The sequence below is a fragment of the Scyliorhinus canicula genome, chromosome 9, assembly GCF_902713615.1.
Source record: "Scyliorhinus canicula chromosome 9, sScyCan1.1, whole genome shotgun sequence".
NCBI classification, from domain to species: domain Eukaryota; kingdom Metazoa; phylum Chordata; class Chondrichthyes; order Carcharhiniformes; family Scyliorhinidae; genus Scyliorhinus; species Scyliorhinus canicula.
In genome coordinates, this window is record NC_052154.1 from 74,329,024 (window position 1) to 74,341,011 (window position 11,988).

General features: G+C 48.8%; 1 protein-coding gene across 2 annotated transcripts in view; it reads right to left on the bottom strand.

The window, feature by feature from the left end:
- Window positions 1-11,146, bottom strand: part of LOC119971422 (probable E3 ubiquitin-protein ligase RNF144A-A) — a 37,775-nt gene extending 26,629 nt beyond the window's left edge. For both annotated transcript variants that reach the window (XM_038806914.1, XM_038806913.1), the window contains exons 1-2: window positions 11,014-11,146; window positions 8,191-8,267 (exon numbers count right to left, since the gene is read on the bottom strand). In XM_038806914.1, coding sequence (XP_038662842.1) covers window positions 8,191-8,267; window positions 11,014-11,086 — 150 coding nt within the window. In that variant the 5' untranslated portion in view covers window positions 11,087-11,146. The remainder of the gene's footprint in view (window positions 1-8,190; window positions 8,268-11,013) is intronic.
- Between the last annotated feature and the right edge of the window lie 842 nt (window positions 11,147-11,988).

An 11,988-nucleotide genomic window follows, 5' to 3' on the forward strand; every position in this document is an offset into this window, starting at 1 on the left:
TAAGAAAAGTGATGGGCAAAGAAACCAAGGGCCAGATTCAAACGGGACAGTGAAAAATATTGGGAGTGAGACAAGTAATGTTAAAAAGACACACTTAAAGATTTTGTAGCTTAACGCTCGGAGATTTCACAATAAAATGGATGAACTAATCGGGCAAATAGGCATAAACATAATTGGGATTACAAAGACATGGCTGCAGGGTGACCAGGGATGGAAACTGAATGTCTCGGGGTATTCAGTATTTAAGAAGGACAGACAAAAAGGAAAAGATGGTGGAATTGCAGTGCTGATTAGAGAGGGAATTGAGGAAGGATTTTAGCTCCAACAATGTGGAATGTTAGAGATGCATGCGCTAAAGGAATATCTGTTATTATGGGTGATTTCAATCTGCATATAGATTGGGCAAATCACATTAGTCACAATACAGTGAGGAGGAATTTCTGGAGTGTATACAGGATGGATTTCTGGACCAATACGTTGAGGAACCAACTAAAGAACAGGCCATTCTAGAATGAGTACTATGTAATGAGAATGGAATCATTGGCAATCCAATTGATCAATTGAGGAATATTGCCTAAAGGAATGACAGTGGATAGGCAAGAGCAAATATTCAAGGAGTGCATGGGGGAACCGCAACAATGGTTTATTCCTGTCTGGCACAAAAGTAAAATGGGAAAGGTGGCCAATCCATGGCGTCCAAGGGAAATTGCAGATAGTATTCAATCCAAGGAAGAAGTACACAAATTGGCCAAGAAAAACAACAGATCTGAGGATTGGGAGCAGTTTAGAATTCAGCAAAGAAGGACCAAGGGATTGATTAAGAAGGGGAAAATAGAGTTCGAAAGAAAGCTTGCAGGGAACATACAAACTGACTGTAAAAGTTTCTATAGGTACATGAAGAGAAAAAGATTGGTGAAGACAAATGTAGGTCCCTTACAGTCAGAAACAGGGGAATGTACAATAGGGGACAAAGAAATGGCTTAGCAACTAAATTCATACTTTGCTTCTGTCTTCACAAATGAGGACACAAATAAGTTACCAGAAATGTTGGGGAATGCAGGGTTTAGTGAGAGGAATGAACTGAAAGAGATCAACATTAGTGGACAAATGGTGTTGGGGAAATTGATGGGATTGAAGGCTGATAAATCCCCAGGGCCTGATAATCTACATCCCAGAGTACTTAAGGAAGTGGCTCTCGAAATAGTAGATGCATTGGTGGTCATCTTCCAGGATTCTATTGACTCTGGCACAGTTCCTGCAGATTGGAGGGTAGCTAATGTAACTCCACTATTTAAAAAGGGAAGTAGAGAGAAAACGGAATAATAGACCAGTAAAGCTGACATTGGAAAAATTCTAGAATTCATTATAAAAGATTTTATAGCAGAGAACTTAGAAAACAATGGCAAGCACGGTGGTGCAGTGGATAACACTGCTGCCTCACAGCGCCGAGGTCCCAGGTTCGATCCTAGCTCTGGGTCACTGTCCGTGTGGAGTTTGTACATTCTCCCCGTGTTTGCGTGGATTTCGCTCCCACAATCCAAAAGATGTGCAGGTTAGGTGGATTGGCCACGCTAAATTGCCCCTTAATTGGAAAAGAAAATGAATTGGAAACTCTAAATTTATAAAATAAAAAGAAAACAATGGCAGGATCGGAAAGAGTCAGCATGATTTATGAAAGGGAAATCATGCTTGACAAATCTACTGGAATTCTTCAAGGATGTAACTAGTAGAGTTGATGGTGAAGAGCCAGTGGATGTGGTGTATTTGAACTTTCAGAAGGCTTTTGAGAAAGTCCACAAAAGGGATTAGCACAAAATTATAGCGCATGGGATTAGAGGTAGTGTATTGAGATGGGTAGAAAACTGGTTGGCAGACAGGAAACAAAGAGTAGGAATTAGCTGGTCTTTTTCAAATTAGCAGACAATGATTCGTGGGTGTGGTGGTATGAATAGGAGCACTGCCATTGGTGCAGAGCAGTGGTTTCCCATTGGCTCTGGCTGGTCATGTGCCTCTCGGCTTATTGGCTGGGACTAGTCATGTGACTGCTCACCAATTGGTCAAGAGGCAAGTAGACCCCGCCTCCGAGGTGGGGTATAAGTACCCAGAGTTCCCGGCGGTCGGCCTTTCACTGTAGTCGACCAGTGGGCTAACATCTAACTGATTAAAGCCTAAGTTTGGATCTTCATCATGTCTCACGTCCAATTGATGGTACATCAATTTAATCAGCTAGAATTTTGAAATGGAGCTACTCATCAAGCCTGACTGCCTCCGCATCAGCCCGCATGCTTCGAACGCGCCTGCAACCTTTAAACATTGTCTGGAGTGTTTCAACAGTTACCTGACAACCGCAGCCAGCAAGCCCACCAAGGAGCAGAAACTCCACATCCTCCACTCGTGCGTGGGCACGGCGGTATACTCAATGATTGAGGACGAACAGGATTATGACGCGGCGATGGATATCCTGAGAGGACACTTTCTCCGGCCGGTCAACAAAGTATATGCACGGCATCTCCTGACTACTAGACAACAGTTCCCCGGTCAGTCCCTCAACGAGTTTTACCGGGCCCTCGCGGCTCTGGGGAGAAATTATGCCTGTCCCAAGTTTCTGCGACAGAGCACATGGAACTTTTAATTAGAGACGCTTACATTGCCGGCATGCAATCCTCCTCTATCCGCCAACGATTGCTGGAGAAGAACACCCTCAGCCTAGCTGAGGCACGGACCCTCGCAACCTCCCTGGAGGTTGCTGACCTGAACGCCCGCACATACGCCCCTGGCCGCGCGGCAACCCCTTGGACTTCATGGCACGCACCACCTCCGTCCTCCGCTGACCCCGACCCCCCCCAGGCCTGCGCTGCGGGACGCTCCGACAAGCTAGCGGGGCCCCGCTGCTATTTTTACGGCCTCTCCAAACACCCCCGACCACGCTGCCCGGCCCGCTCCGCTCTGTGTAAGAACTGCGGGAAGAAGGGCCATTACGCTGTGGTCTGCCAGACCAAGTCGGTCGCTGCTGTTCCGCGCAGCGACCGCGGATCGCCCCCCCCCCGGCCCTCCCAGGGCCCAGTGCCGCGCACCAGCCTCACCGGCCCGCCTCCCGGCCCCCGCAACAGGCCCACGGTCCTCCCTACCCCAGCTCACGGCTGCCCTGGCCGGCCCGCAGACGCCACTGACACTGCCCCCAGCCGCCACGAGGGTCCCATGGGCGCCGCCATCCTGGGCCCTAGACGTCGCGTGTGGGCCTCGTGCGCCGCCATCTTGGGGCCTCGGCTCCACGTGCGGGTCCTGGGCGCCGCCATCTTGGGGCTCCGACTCCACGTGCTGGTCCTGGGCACCGCCATCTTGGGGCCCCGACTCCACGTGCTGGTCCTGGGCACCGCCATCTTGGGGCTCCGACTCCACGTGCTGGTCCTGGGCACCGCCATTTTGGGGCTCCGACTCCACGTGCAGGTCCTGGGCGCCGCCATCTTGGGCCAACACGGAAGGCCCTGCCAGCGATTACTCTGCCACCGAGGATGATCTGGAACTCGAGCCACGACTTGCTTCCATCACGCTCGACCAGTCGTGACCACGCACGCTCGCCAAGACAACGAATTCGATCCAGCTCAACGGGCATGAAATTAAATGCCTACTGGATTCCGGGAGCACGGAAAGTTTCGTCCACCCTGACACGGTAAGATGCTGCGCGCTCCCCATCCACCCTGTCAAACGTAAGATCGAGTTTGCCTCGGGTTCGTACTCCGTCCAGATCACCGGGTGCTGCATAGCGGACCTCACGGTCCAGGGGAGGGTTTTCAAAAACTACAAACTCCTCATCCTCCCCCATCTATGCGCTCCGGCACTCTTGGGCCTGGATTTCCAGTGCAACCTGCAGAGCTTGACCTTCCAATTCGGCGGCCCTATCCCCCCCCCCCCTTACTGTCTGCAGCCTCGTGTCCCTCAAAGTGGACCCCCCTTCCTTGTTTGCTAATCTCACCCCAGATTGTAAACCTGTCGCCACTAGGAGCAGACGGTACAGTGCCCAGAACCAGACCTTCATCAGGTCCAAGGTCCAGAGTCTCATAAAGGAAGGAGTCATCGAGGCCAGCAACAGTCCCTGGCAAGCCCAAGTGCTGGTAGTTCGGACTGGGGAGAAAAACCGGATGGTGATTGACTACAGTCAGACCATCAACAGGTTTACGCAGCTGGACGCGTATCCTCTCCCCCGTATTTCCGACCTGGTTAACAGGATCACGAAATACAAAGTCTTTTCCACATTGGACCTTAAGTCTGCCTACCACCAGCTCCCCATCCGCGCGAGTGACCACAAGTACACCGTGTTTGAGGCAGATGGGCGCCTCTACCACTTCCTCAGGGTTCCATTCGGTGTCACAAATGGGGTCTTTGTCTTCCAACGGGAGATGGGCCGAATGGTCGACAAGTACGGTTTACGGGCTACCTTCCTGTATCTCGATAACGTCACCATCTGCAGCCACGACCAGCAGGACCATGACATCAACCTCCAAAAATTTCTCCGAACCGCAAAACTCCTTAATTTAACGTACAATAAGAATAAGTGCGTGTTTAGCACCGACCGTCTAGCCATCCTTGGCTACGTAGTGGGATAGGCCCCGATCCCGAACGCATGCGCCCCCTGATGGAATTCCATCTCCCCAACACCCTCAAATCCCTCAAACGCTGCCTGGGCTTCTTCTCCTATTACACCCAGTGGGTCCCCAACTACGCCAACAAAGCCCGCCCTCTCATCCAATCCACCTCCTTTCCCCTGTCGATGGAGGCCCGCCAGGCCTTTAGCCGCATCAAAGCGGATATCGCAAAGGCCACAATGCATGCTATCGACGAGTCCCTCCCATTCCAGGTCGAGAGCGAAGCATCCGAAGTTTCTCTAGCGGCCACCCTGAACCAAGCGGGCAGACCCGTGGCCTTCTTCTCCCGGACCCTTCACGCTTCCAAACTCCACCATTCCTCGATGGATAAGGAGGCACAGGCCATAGTCGAAGCTGTGAGATATTAGAGGCACTATCTGGCCGGCAGGAAGTTTACCCTCCTCACGGACCAACGGTCAGTAGCTTTCATGTTCGACAATGCACAGAGGGGCAAGATCAAGAACGACAAGATCTTGCGGTGGCGGATCGAGTTGTCCACGTACAACTATGATATCTTGTATCATCCGGGGAAGCTCAACGAGCCTCCCGATGCCCTATCCCGCGGTACCTGTGCCAGCGCGCAGATTGACTGCCTCCGCTCCCTCCACATGGACCTCTGCCATCCAGGGATAACCCGTTTTTACCACTTTATCAAGACCCGCAACCTGCCCTACTCCGTTGAGGAAGTCAGGGCCGTCACCAGGGACTGCCACATCTGCGCCGAGTGCAAACCGCACTTCTACCGCCCCGCGCACGTGCATCTAATCAAGGCATCCCGCCCCTTCAAGCGTCTCAGTATAGACTTCAAGGGTCCCCTCCCCTCCAACAACCGTAACACATATTTCTTGAGTGTTATTGACGAGTACTCCCGCTTCCCTTTCGCCATCCCCTGCCCCGACATGACCACAACAACCGTCATAAAGGCCCTCCTATCCATCTTCTCCCTGTTCGGTTACCCCACGTACATCCACAGCGACCGGGGGTCCTCCTTTATGAGTGACGAACTGCGTCAATTCCTGCTCAGCAGGGGCATAGCCTCTAGCAGGACGACCAGTTATAACCCCTGGGGTAACGGTCAGGTCGAGCGGGAGAATGGCACCATTTGGAAGACCATCCTGCTGGCCCTACGGTCCAGAGATCTCCCTATCCCCCGTTGGCAAGAGGTCATCACCGACGCCCTGCATTCAATCCAGTCTCTCCTATGTACTACCACTAATCAAACACCTCATGAACAGCTTCTTGTTTTCATTAGGAAGTCGTCCTCAGGATCCCCTCTCCCGACCTGGCTAGCCACCCCCGGGCCCATCTTGCTCCAGAAGCATGTGCGGGTGCACAAGTCCGACCCGTTGGTTGAGCGAGTCCAGTTACTCCACGCCAACCCGCAGTATGCGTACGTGGAGTATGCCGACGGTCGGCAGGATACGGTCTCGCTTCGGGACCTGGCACACGCCGGCGTGCGGCCTTCTCCCCCTACATCAACACCTCCCCCCCAATCCCGATTCCCCCAGCGCCCCCTGTGCCCCCACGACCCAGCGCACAGACCCCCCCTTCCCCGATTACATCGTCTCCACCACCGGCCCGGGGTACGGAGACACATCTACGACTGACGCTCCCGGAGGCAAGGACGACCACCGGCCCAACGTCACTGGCTCCACTGCGACGGTCCACCAGAACACCACGGGCACCCGACAAGCTGATCGTGTCCATCTGATGCCACCATGCGACTTTATTGGACTCTATTGTAATATTTTTTTTTGCACCCAACTGTATTCGGTTTTGTTCACTTTTGCCATGAGCCAGTGGGCAGCCTCCATCTTCTCGATTGTCTCTACTCATACCACCAGTCCTGAGCCTCCCCCTCTCTCTTTTGCCCTTACAACACCCCCCCCCCCGGCTTCTTTCTCCACAAGGGGTGAATGTGATGGTATGAATAGGAGCACTGCCATTGGTGCAGAGCACTGGTTTCCCATTGGCTCTGGCTGGTCATGTGCCTCTCGGCCGATTGGCTGGGTCTCGTCATGTGACTGCTCACCAATTGGTCAAGAGGCAAGCAGACCCCACCTCCAAGGTGAGGTATAAGTACCCAGGGTTCCCGGCGGTCAGCCTTTCACTGTAGTCGACCACCGGGCTAACATCTAGCTGATTAAAGCCACAGTTTGGATCTTCATCGTGTCTCGAGTCCAATTGATGGTACATCAGTAGGATACCACAGGGATCGGTGCTGGGACCCCAGCTATTCACAATAGCTGGTTTAGCTCACTCAGCTAAGTCGCTGGCTTTTAAAGCAGACCAAGCAGGCCAGCAGCACGGTTCGATTCCCGTACCAGCCTCCCCGGACAGGCGCCGTAATGTGGCGACTAGGGGCTTTTCACAGTAACTTCATTGAAGCCTACTCGTGACAATAAGTGATTTTCATTTTTCATTTCACATTTTAATGATTTAGATGAGGGAACAAAATGTCATATCTCCAAATTTGCAGATTATACCAAGTTGTGTGGGAGGGTGAGCTGTGAGGAGGATGCAGAGACCCTTCAATGTGATTTGAACAAGCTGAGTGAGTGGGCACATGCAGTATAATTTGGATAAATGCTAGATTATCCTCTCTGGTAACAAAAATGAGAAGGTAAACTATTATCCGAATAGCCATAAATTAGGAGAGGGGAATGTGCAATGAGATCTGGCTGTCCTTGTACACCAGTCATTGAAGATAAACATAAAGGTACTGCAGACGGAAAAGAAGGCAAATGGTATATTGGCCTTCATAGCGAGAGGATTCGATTACAGGAGCTGGGATGTCTTGCTGCAATTATACAGGGCCTTAGTGAGGCCACACCCAGAATATTGTGCGCTGTTTTGGTCTCCCTCTGAGGAAGGATGTTCTTGCTATAAAGGGAATACATCAAAAGTAACCAGATTGATTACAGGAATGGCGGAACTGCCGTATGAGGGGAGATTTAGTCGGTTAGGATTGTATTCACTGGAGTTCAGAAGAATGAGGGGTGATCTCAAAGAAACCTGGAAAATTCCAACAGGGCTCCGCAGGGTAAGATGGATAGCTACGATGGTGGGGTGAGGGGGGGGGTGAGATCCAGAACCAAGGGTCACAGTCTGAGAATACAGGGTAGACCATTAAGGACAGAGATAAGGAGGCATTTCTTCACCTAGAGAATGGTTGGCCTGTGGAATTTGTTGCCACAGGAAGCAGTTGAGGCCAAAACATTGTACGTTTTCAAGAAACAGCTATATGTAGTGCTTGGGGCGAAGGGGATCAAAGGATATGGGGAAAGCGGGATTAGGCTACTGAGTTGGATGATCAGCCATGGTCATAATGAATGGTGGAGCAGGCTCGAAGGGACGAGTGACCTCCTCCAACTCCTATTTTCTATGTTTCTATCTTTCCTTTTCCTCTTCTGCGACAAAAAATGACCTAAATGAGACTCAATACTTGACGCTATTACACTCTGATTCATTCCCCACGACTGTCACAGACCAACCTTGGAGCTTGTGCCCAGCACTGGGAAATAATTCTGACCTGCTGTAAACTCACCGAATCTAGAAGGGCCTTACACCATTCCCTCAGGCCACTGGACTTCACCATATGGCCGCAGGATGCTTCATGTCCTCCTACAAATAAGAACAGGCCTAGGTTGAAGCTAGTTATTTACAATTAATTAAACAAATTGACCTTTTGCACTGATTACCTATTTTTATGCTGTAATACTTTGTAATTTTCAAATCCACAATGCTAATAGACTAGAGTGGCAGCTAATACCATCTGGGAGGGGCACTGGAAACAGAAGGAGATAGTCAGAACTGACAAAATGAGTTTGAGTCTGAGAGTGTGGCTACACGACAGCAGAAAGTGTTTAATGCAGACGTGAAAATTGCTCCACACAAGTGAAAATGGGTGTGAGATACACAGAAAGTGTGGTTATGGAAGAGCAAATGGTGAAATAGAGAGAAACACAGAAAATCTTAGTAAACCTGACGCTCAACGTGTCCTCCCAATGAAAAACTGAGGGCGATAAAGACAATAGGATGCTTAACCACAGGAACAGGAGTCCCTAAATTGTGGGTCGCCAATTCTAGTGGGAACATGAGATGAGCAATTGAGGTCGTGAAATTGAGGGGTCAACGTTAGGAGTGAAACCAAGACTCTGAATTGGACAACCTCTGGGATTGGCAGTGAGACGCCTTCAAATGAGTGAGATCAATTTGACTGTGGGCGAAGCCCAATCCAATGGGTTTGAGGACTAACCATTGACACCAATAGAGCTGGCAAAATGGTCTGTGTGTCTTGTTATTTTTCTGCCTGTATCCCTGCTGTGTGAACCCCGAGCCTGCACCTCGAACTCCAGCCAATTGTCACTCTGGGTTTGCACCAAGTGTGGGACATTAAAATGACATCATGGCAGAAAAAATGTTTTGGAAACAGAAAAGTCCAAGTTCAAAAGTTATGATTTAATTGTATCTTAAATTCCGAGATATTCGAGGGCTGGAATGCAGAAAAAGGCAGGAGCTGCCCATGAGTGTCCGAGTTCTGAGGACAATCTGTAGAATGGATTTACCGTGGCCGAGGACAAACTGACAGACAAAATATTTAATAAAATTTTAAAAGGTAGATCTGGAAAGTTACTTTCAAATAAAATGAGGGTAGGCCGAGGGGTCGGGATTTAATATTAGTAAATTTGGAACTGGTCAGAAGTCTCCTCACACAAAAGAATGATCAATGTTTGGAAAGGACTTCCAGATACAGCAATGGAGACAAAAATGCTGGAATGCATTAGAGCAGGGGTGGGCAAACTTTTCCGTGCAAGGGCCACATTCAGAAATTCACAATTTTAAAGGGGCGCATAGTATATTAAGTAAAATAATTACTTCACCCGGTTATGATTCTGGGTGCCTCATATGGGACATAGAACAGTACAGCACAGAACAGGCCCTTCGGCCCTCGATGTTGTGCCGAGCAATGATCACCCTACTCAAGTCAATGTATCCACCCTATACCAGTAAGTAACCCAACAGCCCCCCCCCCCCCCATTAACCTTAAAAAAATAATTTTAAAACTTTTTTAAAAAAAATTTTTTTTTTTTTTTTAATGACTTGGTGGGCCGCATAAAGACCTTTGGCGGGCCGCATGCGTAGTTTGCCCACCCCTGCATTAGAGAGTCAACAGTTTGTTGTTGGAGGATTTAGGGACTTTCTGGAGACTTCAGGGAGCAGACAGAGCGGCTCTCAGTGTTCTTCCTCATTTGTTTAACACCTCCCCGCTCAAAGCAACTTAGATTTTATGTATATATATATATATATAGAGAGAGAGGGAGAGAGAGAGAGAGAGCGGAGGAAGATGGTGAAACCACACCCGAAGATGACGCATCTATGAATAGAGATTGTGTTGTAAAATTGCAGAGTTAAAAATCCTTCCACTGGGGTCCCTGTAACTGAAGCTTTGTCTCCTCTACAATAAATAAAGCTGAGCAATCTGATGACACAGCTCGGGAACTACAGATCACACACCCAGTCACTAGGATCTAGAATACATCACCACATTCCTGCCATCTTCTCCCTTCATAAACTAGAGTGGCAGCTAATAAATAAATTTCGTAATGTTACCAGAAAAATATCTCTAAATATTTCCAAACAAAAAGTACCACTCGGGCTGGAAGTTAGAAATGAGACACATCTGTTTTGTAAAAGTAAATTATAAACAGAATTATCACAGCACCCATCAGAAGCTGGATGTATTCACATTAAACGTGTTCTTTTCCGGATGGGCATCTTTAAACTTCATTCCATAAATTAATTCATAAATCTGGTTGGCTTTCTTTCAACTAAAAGGAGAAACACAGGACTTCGGGCCAGATTCTCCCAGTGATACATCACATCGGCTGTTAGGAGATGCTGAGGACAGACAAAACAGAATTCTTCCCACAATGACCTCTCTCTCTCTCTCTCTCCATCTCAATGGCCTCTCAAGCCCCACAATTAAGATCTGCTCCATCTGCTCTCCACCAGCCCTCTCAGTGTGGCCTGGACTGGGAATGAAGCAGTCCAGGGTTTATATCCAGCCCCGCTACATGGCAGTGGGTGCCACTGAACTAACTGCTGCATCAGGAAGGCAGTTCCTTATCACACATCATAATGCTCTATTTGATGTAAAAAACTGCCCTTCAAAATACACAGCCGCTGTTCCTAAAACGAGTTACAGACCTATTCTTCCAGTTTCAGTCTAACCCACTAGTGATCATTCCTGTCATTCCCATCGCAGACAAGTCGAAGGAATATTCATCTATAAACAGTGACAGCAAACATACAAGGCACGACTTACAGTTAACAATTCTGTTCTAAACATCCACAAAGTATTTTTTACCTGTCTCTAGGTAACTCGCTGCAGTGACAAACTGAAATCTTCTACAATCTGCTTCATAAACAATGACTTCCATCCTTTCCTGCTGAAATTAAAATGCTGAATGTTTATTCCGTAGGCACTGCTTCAATTTCCTGTAACTCACCTCGCTTTCTGTTTCATTCTGTCTCAATGCCCTTGAGTTCACAACACTAGAGAAAGGGGAATTTTCCACTTTCACAAAGGGAAGCTTTTGTCCCATCATGCAAAATATTCCCTGACAAAAATAAAAGCTGTAACTTTGTCCCTTGCTGTTGCACAGCTAATGGTGACTACCATTCCAAACTGATAAGATCAAGTCATCAATAAATATAAAGCAGATATAACCAAAATTGACAGCCTGGCCTGAGAAGTGCCCTGGCCTACCAGACAACTAGAGATGTGCACAGAGCTTTAAACTGACAGAGGTGGAGGTGTGGTCATTTAAAAAATATACTGCAGTCAAACCTCAGGAAGAATGTTGTTCAGAGCTGATGTGCCATCAATTATAACAAAGATGAGTTGTGGAACAAAACTTTGGCTTTAATAAGCTAAACGGGAACCTGCTGGAAACCGATCCCTAACTGGGGCAGGGCCAGAGGTTGGCCACCTTTATACAGAGCCTGAGGGGAGGAGCCACAGGCAGAGCCAGCAGAGACAGCAACAATACAGTAACAGTGGTTTACCACAATATATATAATACAGTAACAGTGGCTTACCACAGGTGCCCAGATCGAGCCAGACTTTCCATCACCGAGAGTATCTACTGTTACCTAATATGGGAACAGATAATGTGTAACCCATAGCAGCAGACATGGTGGTGCATTGAACATAGAACATAAAGTGCAGAAGGAGGTCATTCGGCTTATTGAGTCTGCACCTAAGCCCTCACTTCAACCCTATCCCGGTAACCCAATAACTCTTCCTAACCTTTTTTGGAGGCTAAGGGCAATTTAGAAC